At 44.6% G+C, this 14,209-nt stretch overlaps 1 protein-coding gene across 5 annotated transcripts in view; it reads left to right on the forward strand.

Moving 5' to 3' along the window:
* Kmt5b (lysine methyltransferase 5B) overlaps window positions 1–13,884 on the forward strand; it is a 47,677-nt gene extending 33,793 nt beyond the window's left edge. For all 5 annotated transcript variants that reach the window (XM_075972967.1, XM_075972969.1, XM_075972965.1 and 2 more), the window contains 3 exons: window positions 5–141; window positions 3,153–3,349; window positions 9,720–13,884. In XM_075972967.1, coding sequence (XP_075829082.1) covers window positions 5–141; window positions 3,153–3,349; window positions 9,720–11,197 — 1,812 coding nt within the window. In that variant the 3' untranslated portion in view covers window positions 11,198–13,884. The remainder of the gene's footprint in view (window positions 1–4; window positions 142–3,152; window positions 3,350–9,719) is intronic.
* Window positions 13,885–14,209: the final 325 nt, after the last annotated feature.

Raw genomic sequence — 14,209 nt, forward strand, 5'->3', positions numbered from 1 at the left:
TCAGTTTGTGTCAACTGGCCGAGATACAGCATGTGTGAAGGCTCTGAGAGATATTGAACCTGGAGAAGAAATTTCTTGTTACTATGGAGATGGGTTTTTTGGAGAAAATAATGAGTTCTGCGAATGCTACACTTGTGAAAGGTAAAGGATCATATTCCCCACTTGAACTTCATGACTGTCATGATGTAATGGTGCTGACCCTGCCCGACCATCCACAACATGTGAGCGTAGAGCTAGCACAGTGCTCTGTAGCACAGCACCCTGCAGTGTGAGAAGCAGAAGCACATGTGATGCAGCTGTTACTAGTGGGTCACCATGCAGAAGTGCTCAGGAGAACAGTAAGTGTGGAAAAAGACAGTGGTGAGTATAGTTAAAGTTTCTACATAAGTTGTACATACATCACTAGAGAAATTTTGGAAGATAAAATCTGATGATAGACCCTCAAAATAAGATCTGAGTAAGTCAGGCAGTGGTAGTACATGCCCTTAGTCCTAGCACTCAGGAGGCAGAGGCAGGCGGATTTCTGTGAGTTTGAGAGCAGCCTGGTCTACAGAGTGAGTTCAGGATAGTCAAGGCTACACAAATGGAACCCTGTCTCCAAAACCAAAAATCTGAGTAAAAAGAATTGTGATGTTAGCTGTTAAGGTATAGGTACCATTCTTTTCATGATAAATTGTGTGAGGCATTATATTTGGAATTGACCAAAACTATTTTAAAGGTTATAAAATAGTATATATAGTGACAACCAAGTCAAAAAATCTAAAGAACATTAGGGGAAGCCAGGCATAGTAGCTTATGCCTATAATCTCAGTACTTTGGAGACTGAGGCAGATGCATTAGAAAAAATTCAAGGTAAGCCTAGGTTACATAGCAAGCTCTCTTTCAAAAACGAACATGAGGGCTGGAGAGATGGCTCAGTGGTTAAGAGCATTGCCTGCTCTTCCTAAAGGTCCTGAGTTCAATTCCCAGCAACCACATGGTGGCTCACAACCATCTGGAATGAGGTCTGGCGCCCTCTTCTGGCCTGCAGGCATACAGACAGAACATTGTATAAATAAATAAATAAATATTAAAAAAAAAAAAACGAACATGAAAGAAACCTAGTCCCCAGCACCAAACAACAGTCAAAAAAGGTTAGGGGAGCAGTTGATACAGGGCTGTGTAGAGCACAGGAAACACTGGAAAGATCCCAGAGTTGTATTAGGGGCTGGTGTGGTGGCACATGCCTGTAATCCCAGCACTCAGAAGGTGAGGCAGGAAGATCTTAAGTTCTGGTCATTCTTGGTTCATAGACCATATGAGACCCTATTTTTTTAATTAAAAAAAAAAGCTAGGTAGATAGTAAAGATTATTTTTTATAAAGCGAGTGATCAAACGATTTATTACTTAGGAACAGACAATAACCAACAGAGTTCTAAAACAAGCAAGTGTGTATGGCTTCTTAGTGCACATGGGAAGAGAGTGCTGCTTGTCCTCCTGGAGAGAGTAAGTTAAACTCCAAAATAAAGTTTAAAAGCAATATAAAATGATTAGGAAAATACCTTCCTAGGAGCTTAAGAGACGGCTCAATGGGGGCTGGAGAGATGGCTCAGCAGTTAAGAGCATTGCCTGCAGCCGGGCGATGGTGGCGCACGCCTTTAATCCCAGCACTCGGGAGGCAGAGGCAGGCGGATCTCTGTGAGTTCGAGACCAGCCTGGTCTACAAGAGCTAGTTCCAGGACAGGCTCCAAAGCCACAGAGAAACCCTGTCTCGAAAAACCAAAAAAAAAAAAAAAAAAAAAAAAGAGCATTGCCTGCTCTTCCAAAGGTCCTGAGTTCAATTCCCGGCCACCACATGGTGGCTGACAACCATCTGTAATGATGTCTGGTGCCCTCTTCTGGCCTGTAGGCATACATGCAGACAGAATATTGTATACATAATAAGTAAATAAATAAATTTAAAAAAAGAGAGAGATGGCTCAAAATTCAAGAGCATGTATTATTCTTCAGAGAACCCAAGTTTAGTTCCTAACACCCATGTAGGGCTGTTCCTGCTACTACAGGGGAACTGCCTCCTCCTTTGTCCTCTGAGGGTGTGTGCATTCATATGCATGCACATAATTAAAAAGAAAATAAATCTTTACCAAAAAATTATCTGAGCTAAGCATGGTGACACACACTTTTAATCCTAATACCCAGAAGGCAGAGGCAGGCAGATCTCATGTGCATTAAAGGTCAGCCTGGCCTACATAGACAGATCTTGTCTCAAAAAAAAAACAAAAACAAAAAACCAAACAGTTTCTATCTAACTTTAGGGTTTTGAAGATCTTGATAACATTAGTAAATCAAAAAAAATGCTTGAATGACCAGATTCTAGTCAAAGAGATACCTGGCCAACTGAGTGCATACTGCTCTTTCCAAAGGACCCAAGTTCCAGTACCAGCCCCTGTGTCAGGCAGCACAACCCTCAGTAACTCCAGCTCCAGAGGATCTGATGCCACTTCTGGCCTCTCTAGGCATCTGTGTGAGCATATATGTGAGCGTGAGCACTTGCATGTGCATACACACATTAGTTACCACAGAACATTGAAAACGCTCATGCATGTTCTATAGAAGTGTGAGCTTTCAAAACATGTTCATTGCAGGCTTACACAGAAACACATATGATACAAGAAAATTAAAGTGCTGGGTAAAATGGTAGTGTGGTATCTTAGTTTTGCTTGAAAAGAAATATAAATGAAGAATTGGCTACATAGTATATCTACAGATACAGGTCCACAGGCAGCTAATGAATGATTGAGACATTCATTGTAAGTATAGTTTTAAAAGTGGTTTTGGCCTGCTGGAGTGATGGTTCAATAGTTAAGACCACTGACAACTCTTCCAGAAACACACATGGCAGCTCACAACTGTCTATAACTCCAGTTCAAGGGGACCTGAAACCCATGATGAAATACTAATGCACATAAAATAAAATTAAAAAAAATTTAAAGTGTTTGTGGTAGATGCTTGCTAGATCTCCCTGAGAACTCTAGAGCTGGTAGTTGTCTTGTGGTTGAGGTCTCAGCAGTTCATCTCAGCCCTAGACCTGATGTGGCCAAGTACCCTCAGCAGCCAAGCTTGTTTTAAGTAGTCTGCTCCATTTATTTGACCTTTGCTGTTTTCTCTTTCAGACGGGGAACTGGTGCTTTTAAATCCAGAGTAGGACTGCCTGCGCCTGCTCCTGTTATCAATAGCAAATACGGACTCAGAGAAACAGATAAACGCTTAAATAGGCTTAAAAAGTTAGGGGACAGCAGCAAAAATTCAGACAGTCAGTCTGTCAGCTCTAACACTGACGCAGACACCACTCAGGAAAAAGACAATGCAAGTAAGTAAGGGAGCTTTACCATAAGGTGCTGGTTACAGTCTTCATTGCTCACAAAGCATGCGTCAGTAGTTGTGAAGCTCTAAATACTGTAGAACTGGGACTTGAGGCTTCAGCTGCACTGCAAATAATAGAAATGCTTTGAGTCCATAGCAGTTTGTGTCCACTCCACATTCAGGGCCAACCTCTATATGTATTTTTGAATACTTGGTATTGAGTGTTGAAGTATTCAACATATGTTCCAGAACCATCATCTTTGAGGAACACATTTTCAAGTCATCAGTGATGGTAAAATGGTGTGTTAGGCGCTGCAAGAGCTTGGCTAGTTAATCAGGCTGCTTATGTCCATCTCCAGCCAGTCTAGGAACAGGATGGACTCAGAGTTCATTATGCTTCAAGGCTTCCATCTTTTTACTACTTGCTTAGCTGTTTTTGAAGTGCATCAGCCTGGTTCACTATGCTCAGAAGGATGCCAGAGGAGTATTTTGATGTGGCTGTGCTGTGGGGTGTGTGATTACCACTGTAGGAAGTAGCAAGCCAGATGAAAAGGAAAAGGAAGCAAGCTGTGAGCTGCCAGTTCTATGTTAGTGGAATTTCTCATAGAAACTGGGGTGGTAGTGAATAACAGAAAAAAAAAGAAAAGAAACGCTCCATAGACCAAAGACAGCACAGCAATTGTGGAGCTTGAAGTGTGGGACATCTGTGGCTGCTGTCCTTCATCTGGGTAACACTAGTGTTCTCTAGATGCCTCTACAACAGCATGTTCTCCTTCTGACGTGTCTCAACCAGAGTCGTCTGTGAGAAAGGTTTGCCTTGGTTGCCCAGAGTGCCTATTTCAGGACTCTAGTGTCCAGTGACTCTGAGCACGTAAGAGCCCCCTCAGGCACTGGGTGTTCCAGGATCTTCTCCATGCCTTCAGATGTTTTCAGTCCACACACGGGTACTACCTTCCCTTACAGAAAATTTTGAAGAAAGGGGACGGTGTCTCCATGATGGCAAGTGCCACTGCGTGGATATCTGAATCTTCTTGCTACTTGAAGTCCAAAGCCAGGCATAGCCTCTAGTATAAAAGCAATAGTGTAGCTCAAATTCACACTTCTTAGCTGAGCCCAAAGTGAACAAAGAGGAGGTGTTAGTCTCTCATTCGCTGTTGACTGTTGGTTCTATTAATAAAGGCAGTGTAATGAACTTTGTTTTCTTGAGTCTGGTTCCTTGAAGACACTGGAGGCTTGTGAAGCCCATTTCATAAATACTTACATGGAAACACTGAGGTGTATGCTGCCTTCCAGACCGCCACAAAGCTGCTCTCAGAGAATGGCTCTGATGAAGTGAGAGAGTTCCTGTGTTTTTGTGTATGAACTTGATCACTAGAATATACATTTTAAACTCAGCACACCATTTAGCTTAAATACGTAAGCTTTAAGTACTTAAATACAAATAGTTTCTGAAGGGGTTGTGTGTGCTGATATGTTACAACATGAGAAATATTTATTACTCAACCCAGTAGTTTTTGGAGAAGTACCAAGATGTGGGTGGTTCTGGACCCTCCTGGAGAGCTTATGCCTCATCTCCAAGACAAGTGCAAAGTCACAGCTTTTTCTCAAGGGCAGAAAGACTGCATAGCACCTTTGAGCTGTAGTCTCAGCACTTTAGAATAGAAAGCTCACCCTTGCTAGTGGCTGCTTATGTTAGGTGATTGATTTGCAGCGTGTATGGTAGAGTAAGCCAAAGCTGTCAGTGATCTGGAAGCATGGCCCAGGGGTCAGAGGGAACAAGGCCTGGGTATTCTCTTTCCCACTCTCATGTCTGTCCATAAAGATGGTCCTACAGTGCTTAGGATTTTGATGACATCTAGAAGTGTATGGGTCAGCCACATAGTGTGTCCCTTCACCCTCAACAGCTATTGTGCATCAAATCATGTTCACATAAGTACTTCTCTATTTCTTACATACATTTTAACCGTTTCTTTTTACTTTTTACTTTGTTTTGCCTGGAGAGTGGAGGCATGACCCATGGGTCACATGTGTGGAGGTTAGAGAATAAGTCAGTACTGTCTTTCTACTGTGATGGTCCCAGTAATGGAGCTCAGGTTATCAGTTATCAGGCTTTGCCTGCACATGCGTGTACCTATTACATGTTGTTTTTTAAAAGACATGGTTTTACTAGATAGTCCAAACCATACACTCAAGTACTCCTGCCTCACCCTCTACGCGTTAGGATTTAGAGATGTTGGGCCTCGCTTGCCTTTTTACACGTTTTCTTCAAGTCTGTATTTGTGCTTATGCTTCATCTTTACCCTGTAAAAAAGGAAGTGAAATAAAAACGGGCTGAGAAAAGCTAGTGAGCATCAGAACTTCCTCCTAGGCCTTCAGGCATGCCTACTGTGTAGCCAGGGACTGCTTTTGCCCTCCCTGCTTCTCTTTCCCCTGCCTTCACCTAACAATTTGGCAACATTGCTACCTAGGCATGAGGAAAACATTCTTGCTTGACACAAGGCTGAGATATGATGTCCTAAGAGCTTCAGCTTGGCTTTCTGCTTTAGCACCCAGGAGTGGAGGCAGCAAGAAATCCCATATCCAGAGTGAGTCTTCCAGTCTAAGCTCCAGTACCCTTTGGAGGATCCTGGATTTCCAGGCCTTGGTAACTCTGATAATGAATGATAAATTGTGTGAAACACGAATACTCAAGCAGCACCCGAAGCTGTAGACAGTCACTGCCCAGGGCCCAGCAGACCGGCCAGTAGGGTGCGTTTGTGTGGGCTGAAGGAGCACCTGGCTGGCATGAAGGCAGCGCTGCCCCTTCTCTGTGACAGTGCTACCTCTAGTTGATGTGTTCCGCTGCCAGGCCTGCCTTTCCATTCAGTCACTCACGTCAGGCAAAGGGACTTGTGCCTGGAAAATAGGAGACTTTCAAGTGCTGCTGAGGGTTTTCTGTTTCCTAACTGAGACATGGCCCGTGTGACAACTTGACTCGCATGCACGGACAGCCTAGCTTGATTGCTCAGAAGAGCACTGGTACTCTCTGTCATGTTTCTTCATGGTGCACACTAAGTGTCATACTTAGGGTTTAAATGACACCTTGGAGCCACCACAGTCAGTGGCCATACAATGTCTCCTGAGTTTGGACTTAAGCCATATTACAGTCAACATAATGGTGATCTGAAACTCAGGGTCTGGGGCCACAACCAAGCCCAGGTCCCACTTCTTAGCAGATGGAGTTTTGGGACCTACCAAACCATGAGAGCTTGGTTCCTTCATAGGTGTGGTAAGAGCCCCTTTAGGTCTTCATATGACTTGTGCACAGTGTCTGGCATGTAGCAGGAGGAATGTACACCCCACCAAAGTTACCATCCGTGATATACACTTGGAGTTTATTGATCAAAAGAGAGTGGCTGCACCAAGGGCATGTCTGCCCTGAGTCTCAATACACTAAATTTGTCATTGTGCCTACCAGCTTCTTCCTCTAGCCTTACCATCACTGAATCTCCACCCCCCCACTCACATACACACAAGTGTCTGCATAGTGATTGGCCCCTGGCATTCTAGGAGAGTCTCTGGTACATTTCTCTGCTCATTTTTCTCTGGGAGCTTACCTTTTCACTGGGCTTTGGATGAGATGGTACTTTTCAAACAAACCGTGACAGACACATAAGGCGTACCTACCAAAGTAATGTACCATCTAAGTGCAATCCATTTTGTGCTGGTTCAGGTCACAAACACAAGGACCGCTCTGTCAATGGTTGCCCCTGCTATCAGCAGGGACCCTAAGGAAGGAGGAGGGGCTGACTCAGAATCACCTTAAAATGGAATTCAGCTAATGAGTTAAATTTATTTCAGAGAGAGAAAGAGCTTTGGATGCCAAGAGTGCAGTCAGAAGATGCTCCCTAAATGATGAGCTGGCCAGGTGAAGCATGTCCACAGCGGAGGGATTCACATGCACATGCCCACAAGTTGAGGGCTTTAGTCAGAAAGCCTGTGGCTTCTGCAGATGGAGAGGATAAAGGATATGACTTAGCTGAAGATTTCAGGCTTTATTCTCAAGGCATTGGGTAGTGAAAAGGTTATGTTCCACAGTAACATGGGATAGTAGCCTACACGTCATTCTGGCTTTGGAGGAACGAGGGACAGGCAAGTGCCATGCACAGTCCAGACAGGAGGTAGTGAAATGCTAAACAGAGGCAGATGGGATTCCAGTGACACTGCAGGGGTGGATGGTGCTGCAGGACTGGCAAGTAATTGTATGAGAACAGTTTAAGAAGAGTCAAGGGTGGCCAACTTCTTGCTTGAGTCATGGGCTGATGGTAGGCATCGACAAGGGGAGAAGCTGCCAGAGCTCTAGGGGACAGTGCAAGCCTGTCAGCTCTGGAGCAACTGCAGTCAGTTGTTAGCACTCTGGATCTGTGGTTCAGAAGAGAGGGACTAGAGGCTTGGAAACTGCCAGAATCTAAATGGTGGTAACTGACCAGGTGATACCTGTCACCTGGAAAAATATTGTCAAGGGGCTTGAGCTGGCAGGTGTCTGAAGAATGGCAGTTGGGTGGCCAGAGTCAAAGGAAGACCAGGAGCATATGCTCTTAGACAGCCCAGAGATGAAGATGGTCCATAGAAATGAAAAAGAGGACTGGAAAGTGAACACTGGTTTTTGTGCCATGGTCCATCACACAAAGGCTGTCCCACTGGAGGGACAGAATCTGGACTGTAGAGGGGTTCTGACAAGAGCATGTCATGGATCCTGTTATTGTGTGGGTTGATTTCATTTTCAGAGCAACAGAGGGATGGGAAGGGAAAATGAAAGGCTAGAGACTGCAAAGCCTGGTCATGGATAGTCCTGCAAGAACCCATGTTTGAGAGATGCAGTCTCTTGTGCCTGGAAGCAGCCAGAACATTAACGTGTTTAGATGGCTTGTCAGAATCATCTATTTGCTAAGTATTCCCTAAATATCCCATCTTTTAACACACACACATACACTCATCTATATATGAAAGAAAGCATGCAAGTGTGTGCAGTTGTAGGACTTTCTGGTCTATAAGTCACTTAGCCTTGAGTGGAATCCCATCTAGACTTCATTACACAACTCTAGAAATAAGTTGTATCCTTGGCAGCAACCCACACAGATATGTGGATGCTTGGTCCACTCAGCAGCTCTCGTCACTGGGAACTCTGCTGGTTTGGGTAGGGTATGTTGTAGCTGCTGGCAAGTCAGTCCCTGAAATAGATAACCTTCTACTCCTGGTGGTTTATAATTTCAGAATGCTTGTTACACATTCTTGTACCTTTTCTTGGTAAAGAGTACTGCTAGCTCCTTGCTTTGCTGTATGAGGAAAAGGAACAGTCTGTCCCTACAAACCGTTATTGAATAGACCCCATGCTTCTGGCTTTACCCTGTTTTTTTGTGAGGGTGCTGATCCCTTGGTCACTACAACTTCTCCGCTGACTAGTTTTAATAAAGGATTTGTTTGCTTTTTAACTGTGGAACTAAAAAGTCATTAAAACAACTGACTAATGTAAAATTTCGTGATCACCTGGGAGGTAGACCACTATGGCAGCATGACCTTGGACCACAGCCTCCTGAGAGGCACTCAGCTTTTCTGTTTTGGAAGGAAGAAGTTAGATCCATTGTCCTGAGTTGCTTGTTGCCATCAGGGCTCTGCAGCTCTTGAGCCTAATAGCCGCCAGAGGTGGCTTATCCTTAGAGGTGAGGGGAGCAAACAGCATGATACTGTGCTTCCTTACTGACGTATGAGTATTGGAGGAGACAAGGTACGCTTCTTAGAATCTGTTCACCTTACACCTAGAGTCCAGTGGTTAGTGGAGCTCATCTCTCTGATGCTATACTGGCTAAGTAACATACTGTAGGTAGAGTTAAATGGTGACTAAGAGTTCAGGAGAGAAGCTGGGTATTGTATCACACACCTGTGGCCCCAGCACCTGAGAGACAGAGGCAGGAGGATTGCTGTGAGTTGGGCCAGCCTGGTCTACCAAGTTCTATCAAGCCAAGATATACATATGATATACACAGACACATACATACATTCGTATAGAAAATGAAGGCAGAAACCATGGTTTTCATTTACCTTCCTTTCAAATCTTTTATGCAAGAGAACTACCTAGTCTGGAGCAGTAAGCCCTGAGGTGTGAGAGATGCCAGGAAGCAGCAGCCTGGGCCCTGTTGTCTGGTATCCTTGAACCACAACAGAGGCACTGTAGGGAATGAGTCTGCCTGAGGGCTGCCTTGCATGCACGTGTGTCCTGTGTGTCCGCAGTTTGTAGCCACTGGATTGTTTTGGGGATTGTTTAACCATGTCATGTTGTAGTACCAAGCTTGTTTCATTTTTTTTTAAATTTTTTTATTTTTGTCTTCTAAACTTCACAGCTTCTAACCGAAAATCTTCAGTTGGTGTAAAAAAGAGCAGCAAGAGCAGAACACTGACCAGGCAGTCCATGCCAAGAGTCCCGTCTGCTTCCAACTCTACCTCACCTAAGCTAGCGCACATGAACAATTCCAGGGTACCAAAGAAATTAAGAAAGCCGGCAAAGCCTTTACTTTCCAAGATCAAACTGAGGAATCACTGCAAGCGGCTGGATCAGAAGAGCACATCACGGAAGCTCGAGATGGGGAACTTAGTGCTAAAGGAGCCCAAAGTTGTGCTATATAAGAATTTGCCAATTAAGAAAGAAAAAGAGCCAGAGGGACCAGCGCATGCTGCAGTGGGGAGTGGGTGCTTGACTAGGCATGCTGCAAGAGAACACAGGCAGAACCCTGGCAGAGGTGCTCACTCGCAGGGCGACAGTTTGCCCTGCACCTACACAACCCGGCGCTCATTGAGGACAAGGACAGGTCTGAAGGAGACCACTGACATCAAGCTTGAACCAAGTCCCTTGGATGGCTATAAAAATGGCATTCTGGAACCTTGCCCAGACAGTGGCCAGCAGGTGGCCCCAGAGGTGCTGGAAGAACTGGCTCCTGAGACTGCACACAGGGAGGAAGCTTCCCAGGAGTGTCCCAAGAGTGAGCCATGCCCTTCAAGAAAGAAATTTCGACAAGGGAAACCCACGAAACACTTAGCCAAGGCAGAGGACTGCAGTCTGGAGCCCAGCTTCCCTGGGAAAGATGGGCTGCCAGATTTGTCAGGGCCCCATCCTGACCAGGGTGAGCCCAGTGGCACCACTGGGGTACCTGTAAGCTACACAGACTCTGCTCCCTCACCTGTTGGTTGTTCCGTTGTCACATCCGACAGCTTCACAACAAAAGACAGCTTCAGAACTGCACAAAGTAAAAAGAAGCGGCGGGTCACCCGGTACGATGCACAGCTGATACTGGAGAACAGCTCTGGGATCCCCAAGCTGACGCTTCGCAGGCGGCATGATAGCAGCAGCAAGACAAATGACCACGAGAGCGATGGTGTGAACTCCTCTAAAATCAGCATCAAGCTCAGTAAAGACCATGAAAGTGACAGCAACCTCTATGTCGCCAAGCTCAGTAATGGGGTTAGCTCGGGGCCAGGTGGCAGCTCTACCAAGCTCAAAATCCAGCTCAAGCGGGATGAGGAGAGCAGGGGGCCATATGCAGAGGGGCTTCATGAGAACGGAGTGTGCTGCAGCGATCCCCTCTCCCTGCTGGAGTCCCAGATGGAAGTGGACGACTACAGTCAGTATGAGGAGGACAGCACAGATGACTCCTCGTCTTCTGAGGGGGAGGAGGACGAGGAGGACTGCGAGGACGACTTCGATGATGACTTCATCCCTCTTCCTCCCGCGAAGCGGCTGAGGCTAATTGTAGGTAAAGACTCCATAGATATCGACATTTCTTCAAGGAGAAGAGAAGATCAGTCTCTAAGGCTGAACGCATGAGCTCTCGCTCTGCAGTTGTCCTGGGGAAGTAAAAGTAATCCCAGCCACAGCTTCTCAGCGCAGCACTTCTGTGGTCTCTTCACCTGTAGGCGTAATACTGTAGAAAGTGTACAGCATCCCAACTCTTAAGTCTGATTTGTGCAAATTTTTATTGTACTTTTTAACTAGCCTTCTTATGTGCAATTCCGAGTTAGAGGGAAGCCCTGTTGTAGGACAGAGGCTCCAGCAGACTGTCCAGTGACAGCCGCTCTCCACACAGGACTTTGAGACACTAATGTGCTTACACCATGTTGTAACTTACCTGTAAGAGCAAGTGCCAGCCCTCTTCCATAGATGACTAAGCTGTAGTTAGGGCGGAGCAGAGCAGCCTCGTGGGAAGGGTTTCCAGCATCTGCTCGTTTCACCAGCAACGACCTCTGGCTTTTGGTTTATTTGCTAGATGTTTCTCCTTGGAGGTGTCGGTTTCACACTGTTTACCGGCCCAGGTGTCCTGTCCGTGGCCTTCGTTATCACAGAGACCATTTGGCTGGAAGTCAGATTGATTTCTTTGAAGAAAAGAAACTAAATTAAAATGCAGTCTTCTGCGTGACAGCTCATTTTCAGTACATTATATGTACGAGGCTGGTGGTGTGCAGGATGAGTTTTCAGAGCAGCTTATTTATTGCTTGTCATGTAAATTAAAGACCGTGTATTTAACACTTTCCAATCCTTTTAGATAAAATTGTTCTTTGCAAGAATGATTGGTGCTTATTTTTTCAAACCTTTGCTGTGAACAGCGTGGCAACAGCAAGCAACGTTTGTCTGATGAACTTCAGCTATCTTAATTTGGGTCTTCAAGTTTCTGTTGCACTTGTAAAATGCTACAAGGAATATTAAAGAAATCTATTCACTTTAACTTATAATAGTTTATGAAATAAAAACATGAGTCACAGCTTTTGTTCTGTGGTAACCTATACAAACATTTGTCTTTGGGATTCAATGTAAAGAGCTGAAAATGATGTATATGTTGTAAATATTTGTGTGTTGTGAGAAATTTTTGTCATAAGAAATTAAAAGAACTTACCAGGAAGGTTTTTAAGTTTAGAAATATTCATGCCAATAAAATAGGAAATTATAAATATATAGTGTAAGCACTGCATCAGTGGACATTCTTGGCTTATGTTAGTTTATTATGAAAATATCAGATTTTTTTGATTATATTATCAGTCAGACAAAAAGAGGAGTCAGATTTAATTTGTTTTTGAAGCACTTTGAGAAGAAAAATTAATTTTAAGTAACTTAATGAGCAATTTTTGATTACTGCTTTATGTTCAGTACCAGGCTTATTTGTTTCTCTGGATTATTTTGCAAATCAAAAAATTTGAAACTATCAGTTTGTAGCAGGTGTTTGACACCAGTGGGTCTGTTTATTTACTGGGAAATGTGTAGGTGTCCTTTCAGATATACAGTGTTCCTGAACAACACAAGTTAACAGACTCAGTGTTGAGCGGGTCAGAGGGGACCTGCAGGGAGCGAAAGGTCCCCACAGAGCATCTCGGTGCCTCCCTGTTGCTGGTGATACCTACTAGTGTTCAGCTTGGGGACACTTGGATTCCTAAAACTGTGGCCAGTAGGTTCCAGGTAGTGAGATCCGTGAGCACGTCTAGGATTCAGATGTCTTTGCTTCTGTGCATGTGAGTGAGACTCCCTGCTATGGTCCTGTCAGTCTTGTCCTTGTTGCCAGGCAGTCTGACCCTCAGGCATCTCCCGTTTGGCAGCAGGAGGGAGACTGCGTGCCTGCATATATACACAACCTTTTGCTATAGCCATGAAATAGGGCAGCCCTGTGTCTCAGGACCTCCTGTCTCAAGGCACCGAGAGCACCTCCCATCTGTGTGAGAGCCCCGTGCCACCTCTAGGAAGCTGAAGGTGGGCTCAGGAGCCTGCACGGGGCAGCAGGTCACCCTCATTCCCGAATGTTCACTGGGCTATTTGGAGAGGCTCAGAGACTAAATCCTCCCCTTTCTTTGAAATCCAACAATAGACATTTCAGGAATTTCAGTCTTAAAGAAAAGGTAACAAAATATCACATTTCTCACTTTCTCCATTTTTAAGCTTAATTTTAGTAACTTATTTATGATGTTTATTTTAGTTTTGTGGCCTCATCTTTGGAGGCTGACCTTCCCATGGGTCTAAGAGCAGTGACATGTTGAGGAGTTGCTGCCTCTCAGGAGTCGTATGCACAAGCATTCAGCAGCGCTGCTGATGCCTTCTAGGGAACTTTATTTCCGTTTCTCAAGGCAGGGGCCTCGGACTGTTCTCTATCTGCTGTAGAACTTCACTGTGGGGTGCCAGCACCCACACGCTTGACCAGTCTGGAAGAGGTCACACTCAATAAAACTCTCAGCTTGAGCTTATGCAATGATTGGTAACGTTTTTGGCAATTGTAAGAATTAGGAAATGATCCTAGAAATATATGTAAAGTATTCAATTTTCAATCATTTTTCAAATTACTGTTTTAAATTGTTTTGCTGAGTTGTAATACTTTTGAGATACAATGTATTCCTTGTACTGAAAGAATGAAAAGGACTTTTTCAGCATTTGAGGTAAGTTCTTTAACGTTTCATTAAAAAACATTTTTTACAGATCTTTTGTACATGCACTTGCAGTATTGAGGTTAATCATTTTAATAAATTCGGAAATTAAAATGATTTCGTCAGTGTTCACTGTATCTTGAGGAGAAAAGTGAGTCTTCTACCAGATACTTACAGGAAGCAGTTTCTGAGTTGAAGAGAGCCATTATAGCACACCTTTAATCCCAGAACGTGGGAGGTAGGCTCAGACAGATCTCTGTGAGTTCTAGGATAGCCAGGACTGACAGAGAAACTCTCTCAAAAATAACTCTGGTGGCCGTGTGTGCACAGTGACTCCCAGAGTGGAGGGCAGCCTGTTTCCCCACAGGAAGGCTGCTTTCAGCATCCAGACCCACATGCTTTGCCCTCAGCGTGACACTGGAAGCCTTCCACCACCCAG

This window comes from Microtus pennsylvanicus, chromosome 5, assembly GCF_037038515.1.
Source record: "Microtus pennsylvanicus isolate mMicPen1 chromosome 5, mMicPen1.hap1, whole genome shotgun sequence".
NCBI lineage: Eukaryota > Metazoa > Chordata > Mammalia > Rodentia > Cricetidae > Microtus > Microtus pennsylvanicus.